General features: G+C 46.5%; 1 protein-coding gene across 6 annotated transcripts in view; it reads right to left on the reverse strand.

The window, feature by feature from the left end:
• Positions 1-17932, reverse strand: part of SFI1 (SFI1 centrin binding protein) — a 69952-nt gene that overhangs the window by 42834 nt on the left and 9186 nt on the right. For all 6 annotated transcript variants that reach the window (XR_012895936.2, XM_075898028.2, XM_075898029.2 and 3 more), the window contains exons 4-6: positions 16678-16749; positions 13490-13600; positions 9280-9374 (exon numbers count right to left, since the gene is read on the reverse strand). Coding sequence is in view for 5 of the 6 variants with exons in the window: in XM_075898028.2 (XP_075754143.2) it covers positions 9280-9374; positions 13490-13600; positions 16678-16749 (278 nt within the window). In the remaining variant the exon portion in view is untranslated. The remainder of the gene's footprint in view (positions 1-9279; positions 9375-13489; positions 13601-16677; positions 16750-17932) is intronic.

The raw sequence follows: 17932 nt of genomic DNA on the forward strand, positions 1-17932 counted from the left end.
TATAAATGAGGCACTTCTAAACTGCAAATGAAGTGGCGATTTAAATATCCCACGCTTCATTTGCATTATCACGTCATGGTGCTCTTTTGAATAAGCGCCATTTCGAAAGTAAAACCGCGGTCTAGACATGGTTCTTTTGAAAACTCCATTTTTGAGGAGTACAGGATCTTTCAAAAAAAGCCTGCCATTTTCAAAAGAAAAGAATGGTTACTTAACTGTAACTGTTGTTCTTCGAGATGTGTTGCTCATGTCCATTCGAAGTAGGTGCGCGCACCGCGTGCACCACGTCTTCCGGAGCATTTTCCCTACCAGTACCCGTAGCGCCGGCAGGGCGCCCCCTGGAGTGGCGCCACCATGGCGGGGCATACGTACCCCTGCCGGCGCTGCCCCACCTCAGTTCCTTCTTTCCAGACACTCCGACGAAGGGGAGGTAGGGTGGGAGTCGAATGGACATGAGCAACACATCTCGAAGAACAACAGTTACAGGTAAGTAACCGTTCTTTTCTTCTTCGAGTGGTTGCTCATGTCCATTCAAAGTAGGTGACTTCCAAGCCAACCCCACATACGGAGGAGGGGTCGGAGCAGTCAAACCACAGGTGTCATAGTAAAGGTGAATAAACGGAACAGATTTATTCAAACAGATAAACACCAAGAAGGCATAAGCCAATAACAGTGAAAACTCAACATATTTACACCACAGAATTGAGGACAGCAGAGCCCACCCCTGTGTCCTCCCTGGCCTGTTGTGCTAGCGCATAGTGCGCTGTAAAGATATGTAGGGACGACCATGTGGCCGCCCTGCAAATTTCTGTAATCGGTATCTGAGCCCCAAACGCTACCGAGGATGCCTGCGCCCTGGTAGAATGTGCTGTAACCCTGGGAGGGATCTTGCTAGCCAGTTGATAACATTCCCTGATACATTCTGCGACCCAGTTTGACAACCTCTATGTTGAAATAGGCAACCCTTTTACCCTGCCCCCAAAAGCAACAAACAACTGCTGGGATCTGCGAAAGGGTTTGGTTCTATCAATATAGAACTCTAGTGCCCGCTTAGCATCCTGGAAATGGAGCACCCACTCCTTGGGGGAGGTGTGGGGCTTCGGGAAGAAAACCGGGAGATAAATCTCCTGGGACAAGTGGAATGGTGACACCACCACTTTGGGAGGAAGGCCGGATGAGGGCGGAGCCTCACATTACTATGTGAAAAGACAAGGTAGGGCGGATCTATAGTCAGCGCCCGTAGTTCAGAAACCCTACGAGCAGACGTAATAGCCACGATGAAAGCAACCTTCCACAAGAGGTGCTTCAGGGAGCACATAACCAACGGCTCGAAAGGGGGCAACATAAGCCTGTGGAGGACTGCGTTTAGGTCCCAGGCGGGGAGAGGGACCCTCACTGAGGGATACAATTTTTCCAGGCCGGTAAGGAATCTTTTAACCACCGGGTCAGAGAAGAGGGAAACTCCTGCCGTACCCACATGGAAGGCGGAGAGAGATGCCACGTGGACTTTAATAGAAGAAAAAGAGAGGCCACTGGACCGAAGCTCAAAAAGATAGTCTAAGACAGTCGGGACAGGGGCCGAGGAAGGGTGCACTCCTCTTCGGGACGCCCAAGACAAGAAGCGCCGCCACTTGGCAGCGTACGACTGTCTGGTAGAGGGCTTCCTGCTACTGAGGAGTACCATCTGAACCTCCTGGGAACACTCCCTTTCCGGTTCGTTCAGCCACAGATAAACCATGCCGTTAGGTGGAGAAACCTGAGATCTGAGTGAACCATGGTCCCCCCGTCCCAGGGTTGAGTTAGAAGGTCCCGGACTGGAGGGAGTGCAAACAGGTCTAGGAGGGGATAACCCCACCTGCGGAAAACCTGATGCAGGATAGAGTCTTTGAGTGACCACTCGTGGGCTCCGAAGGATCTGCTCAGTGTGTCTGCTAACAGATTCTTGCACCCCGGGAGATACTCCGCCTGTGGCGTGATATCGTGTTTCACATACAGATGCCAGAGTAGCAGAGCCTCTCTGCAGAGGGGAGGCGACCGAGCCCCACCCCTGCTTGTTGAGGTAAAAGACAGCTGCTGTATTGTCCAAACGAACCAGGATCGAGCGGCAAGAGAGTCTTGGCAGGAAGGCTTTGCAGGCTGTTCTCACCGCTCACAATTCCCGGACGTTTATGTGAAGGGACCGTTCTGTCGGGGACCAATGACCCCGAGTCCTGTGCCGCTTCAGGTGTGCTCCCCTGCCCAGGTTGGAGGCATCGGTGACCAGCGTGAGGGAGGGGGGAGGAACACTGAAAGGTACCGCACTGCGTACAACGTCCTCCTGGGTCCACCATTATAGGGAGGCCAGGACCTCTGGGGGCACTGTTATGACTGAATCCCAAAGGCCCCGGGACTGGCTGAAGGCCTTTGCCAACCACGCCTGCAGAGGCCTCATCCTCATTCTAGCGTGGCGTACCGTGTACGTGCATGCAGCCATATGACCCAGGAGCCGCGAACATACGCGGGGGGTCGTGATAGGGTACCGGGTTAACCCGGAAATCAACTCCACTATGGAGAGGAATCTGCTCCTGTGGAGGAATGCTCTTGCTACCCTTGCGTCGAGGAGGGCCCCCACAAACTCGAGATGCTGAGAAGGGGGTAGGAATGACTTCTCCTCGTTCAGCATGAGCCCGAGCTTTAGAAAGAGGGCCTTCGTGAGTGACACGTGAGCGTTTACCTGCTCGTAAGAGACCTCAGATTAGCCAATCGTCAAGGTACGGGAACACGTGCACCCCTTGCTTGCGGAGAAACACCGCAACCACAGCCATGCACTTGGTGAATACGCTTAGTGCCGTTGACAGGCCAAAAGGGAGCATCCTAAACTGAAAATGGTGTTGGCCAACCGTAAACCTGAGAAACCTCCTGTGGCTGGTTCTGATTGCCACATGGAAGTACACATCCTGGAGATCGAGGATTGCGTACCAGTCTCCTAACTGTAGCACTGGGATGACCGAGGCTAAGGTCACCACTCTGAATGTGTTTTACGACCGCCTTGTTCAGATCTCTAAGGTCCAAGATGGGACGAGCTCCTCCCTTTGGTTTGGGGACAACAAAATACCGGGAGTAGAATCCCCTTCCGCAGAGGAGTGGGGGAACCTCTTCCACTGCTTCTTTTGCGAGGAGCACGGACACCTCCTGGCACAGGATGTGTTCGTGAGGGGTGTCCCTGAAAGGGGACGGGGAAGGGGGGTTTGAAGGCAGTGGGCCCAAGAAGGGGATGGTATAGCCTCTGTTTACTATTGCTAGTACCCAGGCGTCTGATGTGATTAGTGCCCTTACATGGGCAAAAAGGGATAGCCTGGCCCCAAACGGGGGACCAGGGTGGGAGACTGGTGCGTAACCCTCGAAGAGGGCATCAAAATTGAGGCTTGCCCTGATGGGAAGGGCCGTGGGGACCTCCCCGCTGGTTATCTGTCCTGGGGCGACGACGGCGACCCCTAGAGCCCTGGGGGTGCGCAACCAACCTGGCACCTCCACCGGAGGCGTGGAAGCGTCGCCTCCAGTAATCCCCACGAGGGACTTGGGGCTGCGCTCTCCCCTGTTGCCTATAGGGCAGCTGACGACGCTGCGGGGCAGGCGTGTGAATGCCCAAGGACTTCAGGGTAGACCTTGTGTCCTTTAGCGTATGGAGCCTAGAGTCGGTGTGCTCCGAGAACAAAGTTTTGCCCTCAAATGGCAAGTCCTGAATCATATTTTGTACGTCGGGGGGAATCCCCGAGACATGTAGCCAGGCACCCCAGCACATAACCACGCCAGATGCCATAGTACGGGCTGCCGAGTCAACTGTGTCCAGGGACGCCTGGAGAGCGGTTCGGGCAATAACCTTCCCCTCGGAAGCGATGGCTGCGAACTCCTGACGATCGTCAGCCGGAAGCCTGTCCCTGAATTTCTCCGCAGCCTGCCAGGTATTGAAGGCATACCGGCTCAACATCGCCTGTTGATTTGCGATGCGGAGTTGCAACGCACCTGTGGCGTAAACCTTGCGGCCCATCAAATCCAGCCGCTTAGGCTCTCTCGCCTTTGGAGATGGGCCAGGCTGGGGAAGTCTTTCCTTTTGGGCCGTGGCCTGCACGACCAAGGACCCCGGGGCGGGCTGCGAATACAGATGCTCATGCCCCGTGTGAGGGACATAATAGCGCCTCTCAACCCCTTTTAAGGTAGGGGTCAAGGTCACCGGCGTCTGCCACAGGGCATTAGTAATCTTGGCCACCGTTTTGTTTAGCGGTAAGGCCAGGCGTGCGGGTGCGTCATCGGCAATGATGTCCACCATTGGATCCACGTCCTGTACAACGGGTTCCACCGGGACATTCAAATTGGATGCCATGTGCCGGAGTAATTCCTGATGCGTGCAGGCATCCATGGTAGGCAGACTTGCTGGATCTGCTAGGACCTCATCAGGGGACGATGACGAGGATGAGTCCTGTATTGAGGCCGGATCGATGGTCGGTGCCGACTGTGGTGCCAGCTGGACGTCCTGCACTGCCTGTGGGCCCGGCCGTGGCACTGAGACTCCCGCCGCTAGGTCGGGCTGCGGTGCCCCGTGCGGGGAGGAGGGAGGTCGAGACAGCGACGCTGAGGGCTGTGATCGGCGACCTGAAGCCTCCGACACCAGAGAAGGCGGCACAGGGACCTGCCACTGATGGTAGGCCCACGGAGTCCAAAAGGGCACTGCGGATTCGGGGGCCAAGTTTGCTGAGAATGGTCCCGCCAGTGTCGGGAATGGGACCTGCGGGTTGAGGACGCTCCCGAGGACCCCGAACAGATGGAAGTTGCGTCCGAATCTGAGGAGTAGTCGGACTCCAACTAGGGCGGAGCTATAGAAGAGTGCAGGGCAAACCTAGCCATAGACTCCGGCTTGCCGGCATGAGTACGGCGGGGGCGGAGGTGCTGTGGTACCGGGGGACCTATGCCCGGTACTGGGAGATTTTCTGCCAGTTGCGGCACCAGGGGACCCATGCCCGGTGCCGGAACAGTTGATGCTGCTGGTTGCGGCACTGGGGTGCCGAGGCCCGGTGCCGGGAGAGTGACCACCTGCAGTTGTGGCACCGGGGTGCTGAAGCCCGGTGTCGAGACCATTGGCGGTTGTGGCACCGGAGTGCCCAGGCCCGGTGCCAGCGGGAACGTTGTCGATAGCCGCGGTACCGGGGTGCCTAGGCCCGGTGCCAGGAGAGTTATTGCTGCTGTACACAGTACCGGGGGACCCAAGCCCAGTATCGGACACGGTGCTGAGGGCACAGCTGCACCAGTCAGGCTCGGTGCTGCGTGCCCTGGCTAGCGCACTGGCAAAGTCCACAAGGTCGGTGCCGGTGTTTGTGATGGCGCGGAGACGGACGCCAGTTCCAGGCCAGGTGCCGTGGAGGACAGCGGTGCCGCAGCGGACGTCACATGGCTGTGAGAGTACGGTACCGGCGCCGCCAAACGAGGGGCTGGTAGGGAGGTCAGTGGCGCTGAGGGTCGAGCACGGCCCGAAGCTGAACGGGACTGGCGACCCAGCGTCGAGAGTTGCACCGCTATGCCCAGACACTTTAGACAACTGTTGTGTGGGTCGCCTCTGGGCATAAACTTCCCGCAGGCCGCGCCCGGGTACCGCTAGGGAAATCGCTCCGGAAGACGCGGTGCACGCAGTGCGCACACCTACTTCGAATGGACATGAGCAACCACTCGAAGAAGAACCACGTCTAGACCGCGGTTTTACATTCAAAATGGCGCTTGTTCGAAAGAGTGCCAGGACGCTATTATGCAAATGCAGCGCAAGCTATTTAAATTCCTGCTTCATTTGCACTTTCAAAATGCCTCATTTACATCCCTCTGTCGACAGAGATTTTATGGAGAGATCAGTGTTTCTCAAACTGGGGGATCCTGATGCAAAAAGGAGTTGTGTGGGAAGTTCCAAGCAGTGTTCCCTGTAAACTTTGCAACTGCGTGTCTGCTAAAAAAAGATTCAAAAGATGCCCTGCTGATTAGCAGAGCATCCAAAGCTAGTTTTTGTTTCTGCTGGTGGTGTACATGAAAATTTATTCCACAGAGATATGGAAAAAACCACACATGGATAGAAAAGATTAAAGAAAACATTGGCCCCAAGGTTATTTTAGGGGGAAATCATGGTATTGCCACCCTTATGTCTGTGCTAACCCTAGCAGTTGGCACTGTCTTTAGAGCTGGGCTCCCATCCAGCAGCCATTGCTCTCCGGCTGCCCAGCCCTGCAGGCAGCACTGCCACTAGCAGCAGCACAGAAGCAAGGTTAGAAATACCACAACTCCCACTACGATAACTTTGTGACTACCCCCTCCAACTCCTTTTGGGGTCAGGACCCCCACAGTTACAACACTACAAAATTTTAAATTTAAATAGCTGAATCAAGAAATTTTCTATTATTAAAACGGACCATGAAATTGACCAAAATGAACCATAAATATGGTAGGGCTCTAACCCAGTAGTGTGATACCTTTTTTCAACCATGACCCCCATATACTCAAGATAATTTGAGCAGTGTGGCACAGTGCTTCGACCCGGGCAGCCAGGGGCTGGGCCCGGCCGTTGGTAGCCCCGCAGCACAGCACAGAGCTTAGATCCAGCCAGGTGCTGGGCCCAGCTGTTGGCGGCCCCACAGGAAGACATCCGTGACCCCCACTGGTTGCACCACTGCTCTAACCCATTGTGCTGGACTCTAGACAACCTTGTTTCTTAAACTGAGTTCCGGAGAACACTGGTGTTCTGGAGAACTCACAGGTGTGCCGTGACCATTTGAGGAAAAATAACGGCCGTTAGAGCCACTGAGACACAGCAGGTGGTGTGAAGGGCGGAAGAGGTGAGCGAGTGATGACGCAGCAGGAAATGAGGTGGGGCTACCGACATTCCTCCTCACGGGCTGCTGCGCCCGGCTTGCAATTGCCTGGGAAAGGTCCATGCCACGATTGCGCCCCTTGCCAGAGGGAGGAGCATTGCAGGGCCAGCAGCAGGACCAGCTCTGATTGGCTGTCTCTGCTGCTGGTGTGGGGATCCTGTCTGCTAGGGGAGAGAACTGACCTATAGCCGCCACCTCAACTGGGTCTTTGCACCACTGCCTTTAGCCCTCACTTGTTACCCAGGACACCTGAGGGGGGCCATATACAATGTTCCTTCTTTGTTGGACAACTTTTTTTTATTTAATGGATAGCGATTGACAGGTTATGTCTGGGATATTTAGATTAAAAAAGATGTTCCACTTTTCAAAAGATAATTAAAAAGATACTTAAATTATCATTGGGCAATGAGCGAATATTGTCATTGTCAATAAAAGTGTTTAAGGGGCAAGGTGCGTGTGTTTTTTTTTTTTTGCTTAACAAAAAAATCCTTGGCATTCCTCGGTCTTAAAAAGTTTAAGAAACACTGTTATATAGGGCTTCTTCAGTAGTTCTCAAAGCGCTTTACAAAGGAATATTATCCCCATTTTAATGGGGACATCAAGGCACAGTTTGCTGAGGATAGGAAGTTTCCCAACAAGTCAGGACCACAACATAGGTCTCCTGAGTCACAGTCCCATGTTCTATCCATTAGGATAAATTATTTTCCTCTCAATCCCACAGAACAAACCTATAGCCCAAGACTGATTATGTTGATTTGGACTATTATTAATGAGTAATTACTGAAAAAGTATCTTTCCCCAAACACAAGTCGGTTAATTTTATGCTATGTAATATTGAAAATCAAATAGAAAACATATGTCTCTATGGCAACATTTTCCAAGAACTCGTGAACAAAAATTTAACACTTTTTAAAAGGGATTACTTCTTTTTCACTTTGACTCATTAGTGGGATTTTTTTTGTTTGTTTTTGTGAACCAACTAATTTGTGTTCATTTAATATGTGGCATTAATATTTAAAATCATTGCTTAGAACTACTGGTAAAATTAGAACCTTCTCTTCAATGTTGTAAATTCTAAGGTTTTATAATCAACACCTTGAGATGCTATTTGATTCTTTCTGAAAGTGGAGTACAGTTGCATGTTAATGCATGGCCTCCTCCTTGTCTGGAGATGGGCAAACAAATATTTTGCATTTATCTTCTTGCCCTCCATGCTGAAGGATCCCCAAATGCTTTACAAACGATAGCTAGATCCTAGACCCTGTACCTCACCAAATAATCTGGCTTGGAATAGATTTGGGGAGGACAGAAAACTCTCACCCCTGGCCTCACTTTCTCAGCTGCCACTTAGGCTGAAAGGACACATTTATTTCCACAACTGTTGGAACCCCCCCTTCACAACAAGGTGGGTGAGTTTCTTTTGAGTTTACTATATCCAGTATTAGGTGATAGTCTGTAGCTTTCCAGAGTTGCACCTGTTTACGACCACCACATGTTGCATGGGACAGAAATCTTGACTTTAAAAATACAGCTAGATTTCAAAGGAACCACTACACCTTTGTCTTAGTCACTAGAAGCTGAGACCATTACAGGCACGCAAGCGGGGCAAGCATTTGCAAAGAAAACTTTTTCTCTTCTAGTGCATCTAGCATTCACATCCCCATTGCAGGGGGAATTCTCCAGCAGAGTCATAGATCAGAGAACGTATGCTTGCAAGGAATATTTGAGTCCTCGATTGTATAGCTCCCAACATAGCTAAAGTTGGAACGCTATTATATTGTGAAAACATTATGAGTTTCATTTCACTTGTGACACGTACTGAAATAACAGAGGATTCAGAAGAAAGTGGGTAAAAATAAACAGACGCAGAAAGAAAGCCAGAGCTGACTCCTACATCAGCTAAGGGGCTGGGGAACTCCACCAATAATGGATTGTAGTGAAAATATCCATTCAAATACATATTGTATCAATGAACAAACCCACAACAAACCTAAGAACACACTGAGTGTCCCTTTGGCTTTTCCACTAGGATCCCTTAATAGCTATCTGCATAGTACAATGGATCAAGTAATCTCCCCTGCTAACCTCAGGCAGACAGCCATCTGCACATAAGATTCATAGAATCCAATGACAGAAGGGACTATTGGGATCATCTAGTTTCATCTCCTTGTTACACAGGTCACTGAACTTCCCCAAAATAATTCGCAGAATAGATCTTTTAGAAAAACACCCAAGCTGGATTTAAAAATTACCAGTGATGGGAGTAATTTACACTTGCACACTGGAGTCAGAGAGGTAAATACACAAACATGTACAGGAAACGGATTTGTTCTCACATAACACTTGAAAAACTGACATTATGTGATCCTATAAAAAACTGCTGCCCGTCCTCTCTCACCATGAGACTCTGCGACACAATATTTGTGCCTTTTTTTCCGTTGATGGCACATAAAAGTCTTCCAGGCTTGAAATACAAGGTTGTACAGGAAATATCTGAACAACAGAAAAAGATATTAAAATTGGATATTGTACTAAGAAGGGCAACAAAAATAGTTCAACAAAATTAAAGGAGAGATTGAAAAGACTGCAATTGTTCATGTTAGAAAAGAGACTAAGAGAGGATAGGATAGAGGTAGAGATGTAAAAGTGTAACTGTTTAAATGGTTTCTATTACGGTTACACATTGACTCCCTGGAAGCCCCGGCTCCATTGGGGTCTCTGCCATGTAACTTTTAGTCTGCAGAACTTGCAATACAGCTGGCTCCCCAGGAGCAGGGCTGACATGGGCTGCAGGCCTCACGCCCAGGAAGGTTTCGCTGCAGGCTCTATAGTATAAAGCTTATATATAAGCTTTGAGATCAAGCTGTATTCTTATATAAGCTTTATACTGCAGAGTCCGCAGCACGCGTAACCTCTAAGATTTTTAGCAGTTACTTTTTTTAAACAACTTTTTACATCTCTAGACAGAGGTCTATATAATCATCATTGGTGTGGAGAAAGTGAACAACAAAGTGTTATTTACCCCTTCACAGGAGACAAGAACCAAGAATTATGCAATTAAATTCATAGATATCAGGTTTAAAACAAATATATGGAAGTACCCAGAATTGCACGATCAGTCTTGGGAACCCATAATCAGATGTTGTGAAGGCCAAAAGAATGACCAGGTTCAAAAAAGAATTAGATAAATTGATGGATTAGCCAAGATGGCCAGGATGTAACCCTATGACAGGGTAGGCAATTTTTGCCTGGGGGCCACTTCAAAAATTTCTGAAGTAGCTCCAGACCACCCCGGAAGGGCAGGGCCTAAACAGGAAGGGGTGGGGGAGCCCTTTTGCCCCCCCCTTAAACTTGGTCAGAAGCTGGGACTTGACAACAGGGAATGGATCACTTGATAAACTGCCATTCCATTCATTCATTCCTTAGCATTGGCCATCATTGGAAGATAGGATACTACACAAGATGAACCATTGGTCTGATCTACTACGACCATGCTTACATTCATATGTTAAAAAAATTAAATAATTCCATCATAAGCTTCAGTGCAATCTAGCCTGTTCCTGTACAATATACCTAGTCTCAATTGCTCTGGAATGGGCAGGAGAGATTCCTATCACATAGCAGCTTCTAGCAAGACTTTAGTCAGATTCTGAAAGAAGTGCCTTGCAGCACAAAATCTGGATTTTCTTCTGACATTCAATGGAAAAGTTATGATGGCACAAGCAAAATGAGGGTTCTTAACATCAGAGGGGAAAAAGTCTTGGATCAACCTTGATTATCTTTTGGGCTAACCTATTTGGCAAAAGCAGCATCTTCACAGTGATTTTTTTTAGTGAGCATGTGTGGACCAGACTCTCAATCACTCATCCATCCCGGTCTCAGTCTACCTTTAAATAATTACACTGCCCCATATTGAGACATTAACAGCAGGATTCTGAAAACTCTCAAACTGAAGAGCACTTCACAGAGAGCATGTAAAAATGGGACAGAACTCTTAGGATACACATCAAACTACTCGCTCCGAGACAAGAAAGAAAGAAAGAAACCTCTTTGTTCCTGTGAACGGTAGCCAAAAAAGCCTTTTGAGCAAGAGACAAGAGTATAAAAAGCTTTGAGGTTACAGCAAGTGATTGATGGGAAGGTATAAAGGAACTATGAGGTTCCTCAGGACAGATAAAAGCCTCTTGAAAAGGATATTTAATTTGCCCCTTCATAAATAATATAAGCAGAAGAGGATCTAAAATGCCTGTTTCACTAATAACAGGCTCAGAGTTTGTCAACATGGAAGATAATCTGGGAGCAAGACAGATCAAGTTCCCAAATCTTAGTCAATGTGTAACAGCAGACAAGAGCTATACCAACTACTGTACATTCTGACACAATAAAAGAAGAACACAAGAGATATGTACCCAGCTACCCATTCACTCCTTACTTCTAGGTCAAATAACAGCATATGTCAAGAGAATCTGGCCATTTACAAGAGTAATATCAATATGAACATGTTTAGAGAGCCATCTAAATTAATTACCGTAAAATCTCGAGTATAATGCACACCTACCTTTTAAACGTCAGAATCCGAGAATAAACTGAACTTTTATCTATAATTCGTATCCCAACTTCGCCGTATTTTGTCTTGCCTTTTTGTATTGCCGGGTAATCACATGTGAGTGCACGAGTATATAGTGCACGGCGTTTCCATGCTCTCTTTAGGATGCCATGAGTTGTCAGCGATCTTACACAACCGCTGAAAAACTTAAAGTTGTTAGATATGCTCAGGCTCATGGCAACAGAGCTGCCAGCCATGAATTTGATGACATAGCAGAGTCTAACATTCGGCTTTGGAGACGGCAGAAAGAGCACCTGCAAGCACTGCCTCGGATGAAGATGGCTAAGCGAGGTAAAGGCGCTGCATATCCTGAGTTGGAGGCCAAGCTGAATGAATGGATTGAGGAACGTAGACAGCAAGGCAGTGGTGTTAGCATTGCGGAGGTTAGAATGAAGGCTTTGACCATTGCCAAAACGTGCACTAACATAGCCAGGTTTAAAGCTTCGTATGGCTGGTGCGATCAGTTCATGAATCGCCATGGCTTATTGGTCCGCCACCAAACAACAATCGTACAAAAGCTACCTATGGTCTCAGACACCAAGTTACTACAGTACCAAAAGTTTATCGTAAAACTACACAAGCATCACTGCTACGACCTTTCATTAATTGGTAATGAAGATCAGACACCATTAAATTTTGATAATCCCTATGACAGAACACTTGAAGTGAAAGGTGCCTAGACCATCTCCATTGCTACCACAGGCCATGAAAAGTCTAGGTTTACCGTAATGCTTGCTTGCATGGCCAACAGAACGAAGCTGCCTCCTTATATCGTGTTCAAGCACAAGACAATGCCAAAGAATGTTATATTCCCAAACACTGTTCATGTGCATGTTCACCCTAAAAGCTGGATTGACGAAGCTTTAATGCTTGATTGGCTACAGACATTTTGGGCGAAGTGGACAGGTGGACTTATGAGAAAGCGGTCTCTAATAGTTTCGGATGCATTTTGGTGTCATCGTATGCTATCCGTCAAGAAAAGGCTTCAGCAGGACAAAACAGACTTGGCAATTATTCCTGGTGGAATGACCAAAATGTTGCAGCCGCTTGATGTGACAGTTAACAACCCAATGAAAGATGCACTATGCAGGAAATGGAAAACCTGGTTATTGGAAGGTGAACATATTTACTACGGTGGATGTATGCAAACATCGACACTGCAAGATGTTACCCAGTGGATAGGGGATGTCTGGCTTGAACTTGATCCCACTATAAGGAAGGGGTTTCTGAAATGCAGCATCTTTAATACTATGGATGGCAGCGAGGACGATGCCCTGTGGATGGATCCGAGAGACGATAAATCGGCCGAGGGCGAATTACCGGAATGCGAAGATGACAATGATTTGTATTACCTGGATGAAGATGTCGAGGGCTATACCCTGGAAGATATTGCTTGTCTGATCGAGGAAGATTCTAACAAAAGTGAATTCAAGGGCTTCAAAGATGACTGGAAGATCAATTAACATATTTGCTTGTTTGCGCTGCAGTGTTGATTTCATTTGTTTAACTTACCTTTTTGAAACTATATAGTTGCTTGTCGATGCTAATAAAATTCAACTCAACCTCTGGTTTCCAGCGGTTAATTAACTGTCGCAGAACCACCAAATGAAAACTTTAAAAAAAAACTCCCATGGATAATGCGCACCCCAACTTTGACACTAAAAAACGGGGAAAAAGTGTGCATTATACTCACAATTTTATGGTACTGATTCCTGAAAATCAAGAAATGTAATTCATACAAGGTGAATAGTTTTCTGAAGACAGCTGAGCTTTGACATCTAATTTTATCTTAGGACAAGGAAAGAAAGCATACTGTTTCTTGGATGAAAGGTGAGTAAAAAGGAAGGAAGAAAAAGTTTTAAATAAGTGAGAAAAGCACTATGTTGTCTTTCCTCACCTAATAATGCTGCTGAAGTAGTTTACTGACATACACATCACTCTCCAAGACCCAAGGAGAATTTTTCACACCACTGTGGACACAATACAAAGTCATTTCACAGACCTGTAATGGCAGTCAGCTCTGATGCCAAGCTTCCACTCTCTGCAAACAATCCACCATTCCTCCTTCCACTCGCCAAAAGTTTTTTGCATAATCTTCCGATCATAATGACATCTGCAGTGTTCAAAGATTTTGTGAATGAGAAGATTCGTTTAACAAAAATAGTAATTGCAAATACATTTTAAAGGAAATTCTCATTATATCTCTCCTTTTTCCAGTGTTAGCGTCTTAACCCAAACCTATCTAACCATAACAAAACTTTGCCCTTGCATTCCATATTTAATCTGAGGATCTAAAAGTGCTTTATGATACAATTAACTGAGCATCACACAACCCTTAAAAATAATTACCCCTCTTTTAAAATTGAGAAAAAATAAAGAGACCTTAGTGACCAAAATCAGTCAGCTGATGACAGCTCTGGAAATAGAACTCATCTCAAGCTATGCTAGACCTTCAAACCATTAGACAATATTGCTACATTTCCATCTCTAATCAGTATTTGTTCACATGATTTTTTTCAAAAGCTAACTTTTGTTTTAGTTTTTAAAAGTATATTTGTAATTAATTTTAATACAGGTTTATATTGTTCTAAAATATACCCACTATGCTCTGACACAAGTTATTCATAATTTAAAATTCCAAAAAGGGGATGATTAAAAACCTTAGACAACATTCATTATATATGCACCTCATGCTAACAGTGTGGAACATTTAGTTGCACAGTATAGAATTTTATGAATGAGCTACTGCCTCTAATTTTATTAACCTAATCCTCTAGCACAAGCCATAAAGATTTTTTCTTTTAGATCCAGAGATCCTAAGTTACATTTCCACAGATGACCAAGGCAAGGGACAGTATTACACGAATATTCATGTAAACACTAATCTAATCAAAATTCAGGTGGGATGAAGTTTGGAACAGAAGAACTGGGACTCAGATAAGGGATTTCAAAGAACAAGGTTCTCCATAATTAGAAATAACAATGACTAGTATATCTACTGTTCCTACCTGAGAGTACGGCTAGACTACAGGCTTTTGTCGACAGAGGCTTTGTTGACAGATACTGTCGACAAAGCTTCTGTCGACAAAGAGCGTCTAGACTGCATCCAATTCTGTCGACAAAGCAAGCCACTTTGTCGACTTGAGAGTGGACGCAAAGGACAGTGTAAATGCAATAATGCCTTCTGTCGACAGAATTCTGTCGACAAAAGGTGTTATTCCTCGTAGAATGAGGTTTACCGCCATTGACAAAACTGCTGAGTTCTGTCGATGTCATGTCAACAGAACTCAGCGGTAGCGTAGACGCAGGTATAGTTTTGTTGACAAAAGTCCACTTTTGTCGACAAAACTCTGTAGTCTAGACACACTCTGAGACAGCACAATTATGATTTCACTTAAACATTACTCCTGGGGAATGATCACTGGCCAAAACAACATAGCTAATATCTGAAAAATGTAAAGTTGTGCTTGGCGCAATTGTGAACAATTTTCTCAAGTCTCTTATCTATGTATATGTTTCATAGAGATTAGAAAAATGGAAAGACCAACCTAAAAATAAAACAAGCAAGCTAGAGAGCTAAGTAAACAATGGGCCCAGTCTTGAATCTCTTGCTCACAGGAAGAATCCCACTGAGTTAATAGGGGCCCTCAAATACGTAAGGACTGCATGATTAGGTTCTATATGACCTGCCCTCCCCAAAGGAAAAAAAAAGCATATATTACAATATAAACCTACCTACTCCATCAAACCAAGCTAAGCCAAGTCATTCCAAGCAAAAGCAGGAAAAAATGAAAGAGCCATAGGTTATTCTTTCACATTGACTGAAATGTTAAGAGGAGAGTAGAAAACCAGGGTAATATGGGATCTGGACAGTCCAGGAGCTACATCTCTGGAGCAAAAGGGACATTTGTTCCCCAAATGCTCTTCAAGGGGCCCCAAATTACTGCCACAAAAGTCAAAATACGTACACTTGGTACAGCCTTCATGCTTTATTTAAATTATAAATCATAGCAAAATACTGATCTCATTGCCAAATTTCACCTTTTAAATTCTTAAAATCCAAGCTTTCCAGGGATCTGCCTCCCTCTTTGGTAAGTTGTTTGTTTTTTAAATAACATTCAAAGATACAAAAGTACCCACTTGCTTCCCCAATAATGTGACCCTAAATTTGGTCCTGAATTTGGGAAAAATTCTCTTTTAGTTTACAATAAAGTTATTTTGGTTTAATTTAGCTGGCTGACCTCTAGATTTTTAAAAGATTATTTTAATTCATTCCCCAGATTTCATATACTGGATCAGCACATTGCCAAAGCAAGTAAACCAAACCCAAAATATGGGGCAGGGGAAGGTAAGAAAACTGGTTTTGGCTCAGATGACAACTTGTGTTTGGCCAGCTAATACTGTCTTGATAAAAGAATTTATATTCTTCATAGTGAAATGAAATGGGATAACTTAGGGGCTGATCTAATACTGAAGTCAATACAAGTCTGCTATTCCTTTAAGAACTGTATTATGCCCATACAACAAAGACAAACAGGAGCAAACACACAAAGCAAATCAAAATAGGAAGAAATTCCAAAGACAGTTGTTTTTTCAGTAGTCATTTAAAACCAAACTAAAGAATCTATTGCCATAGCAGTTCAAAAATCACATATGCGAAAGCATTTGTGAACACTCATTAAGAATATCCTTATATACTGCAGGATGAAATGAACTAAATGAACTATTGGGACTTTCCCATCTTTCCTGTCTATAATATTATAATTTTTAAGAGACTTACAATTAAAATGAAAGGCCAAATTCTTCATTGGTGTAAATCTGGCATGTCTGCGCGGAAACCAATGCAATTGCTCTGGATTTACAGATAAAGTAAATTTTGGACACAACTATTTAAGAATAATGTTCAGAAACAGATCTCAATTTCAAAAGGTAGCTGCCAATATATTCCTGCAAAGCAGGTATCCCTTTGCTTACCCATATAAATGATACATAAGAACGGCCGTACTGGGTCAGACCAAAGGTCCATCTAGCCCAGTAGCCTGGCTGCCAACAGTGGCCAGCACCAGGTGCCCCAAAGGGGGTGGATCAAAGACAATAATCAAGTGATTTGTCTCCTGCCATCCCTCTCCAGACTCTGACATATGTTCAGCCATATCAAGGTAGAATCTTATTCTCTGGAGATGCAGTTACCTGGCTTTGGAAGGAAGAACTTGTCCAAATGTCTTTTTCGCCCACAAATAGAGGAACTTTCTAGCCAGGTGTCTGGAATGCAAACACAGGTTATTTGCCTTTCTGCTTTTTCATACTCAAGCTCTGTTCATTTTCAGGCAATGCTTTTGGAGGTGGAGTCTCAGAAGCATGATCTACTATACATTTGAGAGTTTGTGTGTCTGTCCAAGTGTCCGTCTGTTCACGAACCCTTCCTAACTAGGGTGACCTTATTTCCCCATGCTCAATAAGGGACACCAAAGGGGGGGGGGGGGAAGGGCCCACCAGCACTCAGGGCTTTAGCCCCAAGAGGGGGATGCTCTCTCAATCTATGTATTTTAGAAATGTGCATCTGTCTGTTCCATGAGTTCATTAAATGTGCATCTGTCTGTTTCATGAGTTAAACAGTAAGACTTAGGACCATAACATTTGGTATGCACATTCTGCTTATCCCAACTTAAAGCAAGGTCAAGGTTTGGTTATGCCAGAAAAACGGGATATGCCCAGAATATGACTGTTTTCCATCACATGAAAAAGGAGAGGGCTGAACGAAGAGACAGTCATACTGCAGAGGGGAGACATATACTGAAGAGTAACCAGAGGGAGCCAGCCACACTAGCAAGACAGAGCTGCCACACTGCCAGCCACCAGAGCAGATATGGGGCTCTCTTGCCCCAAACCTATCCTCCCCAGCTCTAGGCCGCAGTGCCAGATCGGGAGGGAGGAATGGGGGGGGGGCGGAGGGAACCCCACTGGCCACCAACCCTGCCATAATGGCCCACACCATGACCATCACCTGAGCATGGCAGAGCAGCCCCATCCCCTCCCCATTAGAAGTGTCAGGGGAACCAGAAACCACAGCCCATGAGCAGAGACCAGGGGTCCGAGCAACCACCAGAGGGGGACTGGGTATGCTGGTCAGCCCTCCCTCACCAGGAACTACTGATCGGGGGGGCTGGGCAGTGCAGCCCCAGGCCCCTGTGAGGAGCTGCCAGGCACTGCAAACCCTGCTTGCTGGAAGGAGCTGCAGCTGAGGTAGCACCACCCTTGCCATCACAGATAGCCCCAGTAATCACCTCCAACCCCTAGGATCCTGGTCTGAGCTCCCCTGCCTCCCATCCTCTGACCTGACACCTGCACTCCTCACCGCCTGTCCTGGGCCTCCACAAGGACCCCGGCAACACCAGACAAATCCTCTCAACTACTATATATTTGAGAAAGAGTTTGTCTGTGTGCC

Source organism: Pelodiscus sinensis, chromosome Z (assembly GCF_052426305.1).
Source record: "Pelodiscus sinensis isolate ZL-2025 chromosome Z, ASM5242630v1, whole genome shotgun sequence".
NCBI classification, from domain to species: Eukaryota; Metazoa; Chordata; order Testudines; family Trionychidae; genus Pelodiscus; species Pelodiscus sinensis.